The 8,110-nt window shown below is 28.4% G+C and overlaps 1 protein-coding gene across 1 annotated transcript in view; it reads left to right on the plus strand.

The window, feature by feature from the left end:
• LOC107440615 (uncharacterized) overlaps positions 1-7,860 on the plus strand; it is a gene marked incomplete in the record, with an annotated part of 43,165 nt that extends 35,305 nt beyond the window's left edge. Inside the window, 3 exon segments of the mRNA XM_043054388.2 lie at positions 1,232-1,356; positions 4,806-4,925; positions 7,577-7,860. Of these exon segments, the coding sequence (XP_042910322.1) occupies positions 1,232-1,356; positions 4,806-4,925; positions 7,577-7,781 (450 nt within the window).
• Positions 7,861-8,110: the final 250 nt, after the last annotated feature.

The following is an 8,110-nucleotide window of genomic DNA, read 5'->3' on the forward strand; positions in this document are numbered from 1 at the left end:
TTTTTAAATATTTATGTTTTTCGATCAGTTGTTTATTATCAACATGATTATTTATCATCAAATTGATTATTCATTATTAGATTAGTTATTTGCTATTGTTACATTATTTATATTTTTTAATTCATTAATTGTTTTCTAAGCCAAAAGCTTCATTCTTCAGTTTTTTAAAAATATTTCTTAATGAATATTTGGTTTGTTTTATGGCTTAAAGTAACAGTTACATCAAATGTTACATCTTAAAGAAGTTTTTTAAGTAAAGTTATGACCTTTTTCAATTTCAATTAGAGATTATTATTAGAGATTTATTATTTGGGTGCTATTTTTTTCAGTGCATTTATATTTTATGTGCTACAATGAAAAAAATTACTAATTGTTTTTTTTTTTAATCAAGTACACTTAACAGCACAGTTTATTTCCAATAGTAGCACACACATTTGATGCCAGACATTTAAATTATATTAGAGAGAAATTAATGATAGATGTAAGTTTCTATGACATTGAGAAAATTAAGAACTTAATTAAAATAATGTGCTTAGATTATACTGCTATCTAAATGTCCCTCATCTTTACCATAAATAGCGAATTACTTCTAAGGTGTGCAAATAGTTTTATGCTATTTACTATTCATTAAATTCTACAACTATTTCTCTTAAAATTTTTACTCAGTTTTTGTTTGAGTAATAAGAATTTTATTATAAATAGAATAGGAGAAAATAAATGCAACTCAATTTTTACGACAAAATTTTTAAAACTAGCTTTATAAAAATAATTTTTGTTCTAAAATTTTTTTCTCCCTGTATGAATTTGGGCGGGGGGAAATTTTACTGAAGAGAACACAAGAACACCACTTTGAAATCCTTCAGGCAAGAAAAAAAATTAATAATATAAAACAAATAAAGTTAAAAAATTAAAGAATTTATTTATTTTCAAAATAAGGTTTAACAAACATTTTAAATAAGTTTCATAACTAATTTTTATTGCATTATACATTTAATAATTTTATTTAAATACCTTTTCTGGAGGTAAAGTTTTTAAATAGTTTTTAGAAAAACTTAATCCCATTTCATTTTTGGAAAGAAATTAAGTCACCCCATTCTTGCTTGAAATGTCATGACTTCATAACCTTTTGCTTTTATGGCCCCATTCGGTTTATATACATTTGATTTATAAGTTTTTTCCCCAAATTTATTGCCATTTATGTGTATTTATATTTTAATTGTATATTTTACAGCAAGTGATTCGCCATATAAAAAAGTTTGAATTAGAGCTTCAAAAAGCCACTCCATCTTGCTTCCAGCATGGAGAGCTAATACTTGAGTTGAGGCTGGCCATGGATCTTCTTTTGTTCACCTGCCGGTAATTCATTTATTTTCTTTAAAAATGCATCCTATTTACATTTAATATTCATGTAATAATTTCATTAAAATCATTCTGATTTGTATAGAACCTTATATTTAGTTTTGAATCATTTAAGCATTTTGTATCAACTTTGTAAATTATTTTGCTTAAATACTTACTAATATCATTTAAGAGCTAAATTCTGCTTAATTGATTCATATTTTCCTGAACTGTATTAGACTCCTTGCAAAAATAAAATTAGGTATGTTCTATCATAGTCAGACTTCTTATTGAATTTTAAATAAAAGTTATGGTCCCTTTCTTTCTGAATTTTGTTGACATTAGAATAATACAGATTAATTAAGATCAAAATTATAACATTATTAATCTATATTTTGATTTTAAAAGAGCATTTATATAGTTAAATTTTAAATTATATTCAAATTTTAAAATTCCAAAATTGATATTTTGGAAACAATTGTAATGTATTTTACCAATTACGTATTTTCTCTAATAATAAAAATTTCATATTGTTTTCCTTTTTACAATATATAGGCTGTCTTTGAGATTTGGAGATATCTCTACAAACTTCAAGGTTTGAGTGTAATTGATTCTGGGATTGCAAACTGGCAATATAATTAAACTATTAAAATTCCAAAATTGAAACTTAGGAAACATTATTCGCAATGTATTTAACCAATTTTTTTATAATAAGAAAAACTTCCTATTGTTTTCCTTTTTACAATATATAGGATGTCTTTGAGATTTGGAGGCATCTCAAAAAACTTCGTTTGAGTGTAATGAGTTCTGGAATTACAAACTGACAAATCAAATTAAACTATTCGAGGCTATCTCTACTATCTTAAAAAAAAAAAAGACACCCAAAGTGTTTAAACTTCAAATAAAACAGCATGGTAGAAAAGAAGTTCATTGTATTATAAAGAATAATAGAAAAATTTTTTCCCCCTCCTTTTTATAGAAAATAATGCAATAGTTTTTCACTTAAAGAAATAATGCATTTTTTATAATGCTGCAAGTACAGTCGAACCCTGCTATAGTGAACATGGTTTATAGTGAACGAAATGTTCGCTCCTGTGATTTGCTACACGCGTATAATGTTATTTTTTGTGGATATAGTGAACCAAAAAAAGAGAGAAAGTTGGATATAATGAACTTTTTCTGTCTTCGACTGNTAATGCTGCAAGTACAGTCGAACCCCGCTATAGTGAACATGGTTTATAGTGAACTCTCGGATATAGTGAATGAAATGTTCGCTCCCGTGATTTGCTACACGCGTATAATGTTATTTTTTGTGGATATAGTGAACCAAAAAAAGAGAGAAAGTTGGATATAATGAACTTTTTCTGTCTTTGACTGATTTCCTTCATTTTTTTGTAATAATTTTGAAATTTCTACTTCAAACTAAATACATATACAGATTTTTAAAACCATATATAGCATGGAATGTAACAACAAGCATTTTTTCTTGTTGTTTGCTTTTTCTTGCTTGAATTGATTCAGCATTCAAAGAAGTCACAATCTTCCAGTATCTGGACAAATGCTTCGCGTCAAAGCCTATGAATTTGCTAAGCGATTTGGTGAGACTACTTTTATGTGCTCAAATTGGTTTGATTGGTTAAAAAAGGGGAATGACATAAATTCAGGAAAAACTATCGAAAAGTCGGGAAGTGTTTCCCTATCTGATTTGAGGATTGCTCATCTGCTGAAGATTACTAATTTATTTTGTACGCAAGTTGAAGAGTAATAAAAATTATAAGTTAATACATTTTTTGATACTACGTTTTATTTTTCAGTCTTTTTTGTATTTCATTTTATTGGTTATTTATTTGAATAATGTGTAATTAAAGGGGGGAGTTTGGAACCATTAAAATTGTTATCGGTACAGATATAGTGAAGTCCCGGTTATAATAAACGTAAATTTCGATCCCATGAAGGTTCACTATGGCGGGGTTTGACTGTATATTATTTATCTTTAGCAACCTGGTAGGGTGACCTGGGGTAATTCCTGATCAAAAAATACAAACATCTATTTTGTGAAAAAACTATTCAAAATAGAATTTTAATATTTACTGGAAGTTTGAGGCTATATGATATGAGTCCTATGCTTCCTTCTTTTGTTTGAAAATCTAATTAGAATTTAAAAGATTTTAAATTTTTAGTGATCAGGAATTATCTCTTCTCTTGATCATTTCTGGGGTAATTCCTGATCACTTCTGGGGTAATTACTGATCACCAATTTTTACAGTAAAGGTGTTGTTTAAAAAGATTATACAATGGTAATTAACAAATAAGACATCAAGATCAAGCAAATAAACCAAAAAGATATGTTTCAGCAGCTAATAAAACAATTAATTTAAAAGCAAGAATAAAGATTAACACTTTAAATTTTCCAAAAATCTTTGTATTGTGCCATACATTTTAGGCAAGCATCTAACTCATTCTCATGTTCTGCTGGAATATGAGAAGGAGTTCCAACATGGTGCTTTTGCTGTATTTTTTAACTTCATTAAGTTAGAGTTTAAAGTTAAGTAAGGTATGTCAACAGCTCTGGCAGCAGCTCTCACACTGAAATTTTCATTTCCAATCATTAAAGGAAATTCACTAATTTTGCTTTCTAGAAGCTTAGTATCCTTTTTAGGCTTATAATTTCTCACCATATTTATATTAAGCTAATTTATAAACTTAAAAATTATTCTACCAATGTACACACATAAAATTAAGATAGAAGCAAGGTAAGACAAACCAGAAATTGTGCAAATTGGAACAGATTTGTCGTGTATACAGTTAAAAACAAATTTTGGGATTACAGTTAAAATATATATTATAGTTGTTCCACTTAATAAATATAACTGTTACTTAAGAAAAGACAATTAGCTATTTATTAGCTATCTCTTATATTATTTATAAGAAATGACAATGATCAGGAATTACCCCAGTGATCAATAATTACCCCATCTGTAGGGGGCAACATTTGATATAGTTTCCTACAATCAATTATAATGTCTACACTAGATGTGAAACAATTAAACAAAAGCTTACACTATTTTTATATCAAAGAAAAAGAAAGTAACTCAAAATATTTAATATTAAGAGTAGGCGGGGGATCTTTGCAGAAATGTGCACATTTTGAAACCCATCTTTGAAATGGAAAATACAGAAAGCAGTTTAAAATATACTTATTTTGTTAGATTAAACAAAAAATTATTATTAAATAAATGTAGTAATACTTTAGTAAAGTGTTCAAGCGTTCTTGTCTATGTCTCAAATTCAAAAAAAAAAAAATTTTTTTTGAATAAAACTTAGGTGATCATTATTTACCTCAGAAACAGAGTGATCGTGAATTACCCCGGGTCACCCTACAAAGTAAAATTGTTGACTATTAAATGAGGTTCTTTTATTTGACAATTGGAGTTGTCTGATAAAGTTCAAAATTTTATTTATTTTAGATTAAGTAAAGTTATGGTTAGTACTGGTCTGAACCCAACTGCTAACTCATGTGGATTAGCTGTGATAAATGTGGGAATTAGTAATCTTCCACCTATCTCAAGAACAGATCTAGCAAATAGGTAATTCATTCATATTAAATTGTAGTTTTACTATATTTGTTGCTATGATATGAATGTTAATCATTTTTTTATTCCAAACAGTAATAACAGTAGTAGTATCAAAACAGTAATTTATTTCAAACAGTTTTGGAATAAATTTTCTTCTTGTTCTGCTACAGGGTGACAATAATTGAGCCATATTAAAAACAAACCTTAATAACTTTTGTGTATTTTTGGTAAGATTCAGTTAGAACTTTTCAGTTGAATGCATTTCTCTTTAGATTAGTGGTTGTGATTCGCTAAACTGGGTCAATTCGTCAATATTTCAATCGTTATTTTGTTAAAAATTTACCTTTTTTATAATTGATTCATCAAATTTAACTAATCTTCAATTTTTCTATTTTTAGCAATATCATAAATCAATCATATATGCACATTTGTCACTAGAATAACTCACGAAAATTCATTGTTTACCAGAGACTGAAAATTTATTATGTCGGAATTGTTCAGGAATATGGAAATAAGCTACACATCTGAAGATTTTTTATTTACTTTTGGTTCTTTTCTGAGTATAATTCAATTAAAAGTGTTTGTTTATGATTAGAAATTTGATTGCTATAATTTATAGATTTGGCCCAAAATTTTAATGGTAATTCGTTGCAACTCTTTTGACAAGAACTCTTATAACTCTTTCGATCCTCTCTATTTAACCTTACGTTAGTCGCGCGCACCTCACAGGTGCATCCCTACTGCATTTCCACCTCCTTTGCCGTCAATAGATTTTTCCGGGGGTCGAGCCTAATGTTATGTTCCTAACTTTGGATTAAATGGTCAAGTTATATACACAGAAAATGGTTACGGAGTAAAAAACCGCAGCACCTTCTTGCGTCAATTGGTTGAACATCTTGTGATGGAGGAAGAGATCCGACGCGGAAGCAAGAAAAATTTATCTTCGGTACTTCGTTAAATAAATTTTTTGATATTTATCTCTGTAAAGAGTCTTAAATTGGTAACAATTAACTATTTAAACTAGACTAAATTTCATTTGGCTTTCAAAAAATCAGAAACACCTCATAGGTGCAACGCGATTAACCATGTCGGAAACAAGTGCGCGACTAACGGAAGGTTAAGGCTAAGAACAGCTTTTCTTCTTCTCGGAAAATTTCCAAGGCTTCATCCATTTGCGTTTTTAAGATTTCTGTAATTTTATAAATTTTCCTTTTGATCCTCGTTCTGTGTAGTAAACCAATTCTCTTTTAGAAATTTTTAGTCCTAGACTGGCACATTTTGTAGAAAGTCTACGAACCCTTGCATTGTAGTTACTTAGGCTTTCTGAGTCACTCATTTTGATTTTTTTTTTTTAATTTCAATATTGGCGAAGATTTTTTAATCCTCTCTATTTTGTTGGTAAATGTTTCATTTTCCCCATTAGCATTTGAATAAGGAAAGCTTTCTGTAGGTCACAGTATCAGCATTGTTAAATATCCACTGCTCTTTTTCTTATGGTTTTGTTTCGTGAAGACATTTTTCACTTAGGACATATTTAATCCTCGTTCTGTAACTAGTTCTCTTTCAGAAATTTCTAGTCCTAGACTGGCACATTTTGTAGAAAATCCAGGAATCCTTGTGATGTAGTTGCTTACGTCGAATTATTTTTTATTTCAGTGTTGACAAAGAATTTTTTTTATCCTCTCTGTTTTTTCTATAAATGTCTAATTTTTTCCATTTGAATTTTGGCATTTACCTCATTAGCATATTGTAAACTCTGTTCATCGGGCGAAGAGAGTTGCATGTGGGCCGTTGTATCAGCATTGTCAAATCTCCACTGCTCTTTTTCTTTTGTTTTGTGAGGACATTTTTCCCTGAGGAAATTTTTTAATCTTTTAAGTGTCAATGATGTATGGATTTTAAATAAACCATTAATATAATTACTGCTGGTCAGTAATGGAGTGGACAGCAAGTTTCTTTTCATGTTAAAACTCAAACGTTGAGGATCCTATTGCATAAGCAGGAAATTATGACACCATTATGTCGTAGATGAAATCCAACCACAGCTCTGCTGTCATCTGTAGTGATGTCGACTTCAAGAGAACCAAAGACGAAGTAACATTTAGTATTAACAAAACACAAGCAATTGAAAACACATAGAGCACCATCTGGCATTATTAAGATGAAATGACCAATCCAAATTTTCCAATCAAAGTATGAAATTGATTTAAGCAAATTTTTTAAAAAAACTTCAAAATAATAAGTTAAAATCAGATTGCTAAAAGCAGCTGAAACCAAAATTGTCTTTTGTTAACAATTTGAATGAAAAGTTAGAAGCCAAAAACGATATAATAAAGATATTTATGTCAGCAAAAACAGCACTTCATCAAAGGACGCGCAGACAGTATGTTCCCTGATATAGTGATTTTTTTGCTGTCATACGTATCTTTAGAATTTTGTTTCAGCTTGTTTTTAGTTTCTAACTTTTTATTTAAATTGAAGATAAACTTTTGTAGTATAAATTAATGTCACACTTATATATCATAAGATGTCCCATGCTCAGGTTGAAATTTGTTTTTAAAATTTACATACATAAATTTTTATATATCTATAACTTTGCCAATATGCCAAAACTTTTTTAATTTAAGAACTTAAAGAATATTTGTTTTTCTTGATATTTTCAGATTGTTGGCTCTAATCGAACAATTCCGAGCAGTCTGGTTGAGTAGAAACTTACCGTGTGGTCTCCAAGTGTCTTTATGTATGTTCAATACATTGTTGTCTAAACTTATTCCTGAAAATGACAAATCTTTATTTTCTGTTAATGGTGAAGTGCTTTTATTGCAAGATATGTATTCTATGAATGGAATGTTAACAAAGTTCAATTGAAATATTTATAGGATATTTTTTATTAAAACTCGGATGACAATGTTATTAAAATAAAGTATTTATTTTGTTTACAATTTCATTTAGTTTGCTTTTTTTGTATTAAAAGTCACACTTTTGTTCACTTTATTTTGTGTCCTGAAATTAAAGTACAGTTGAACAAGTGATAGTGACCTGCAACATTAAATCCACTATATCCGAATTCTTTGAAAAATATTTTTTTTTACGTTTTACAATTTTATTGTTGAAAATAGTGATTATAATAGTACATTAGCTGTTAATAAATTATCAGAATTTAAAGGATAATTCGCTGAATATAAAATATATATTTA

Source organism: Parasteatoda tepidariorum, chromosome 9, assembly GCF_043381705.1.
Source record: "Parasteatoda tepidariorum isolate YZ-2023 chromosome 9, CAS_Ptep_4.0, whole genome shotgun sequence".
Lineage (NCBI taxonomy): Eukaryota > Metazoa > Arthropoda > Arachnida > Araneae > Theridiidae > Parasteatoda > Parasteatoda tepidariorum.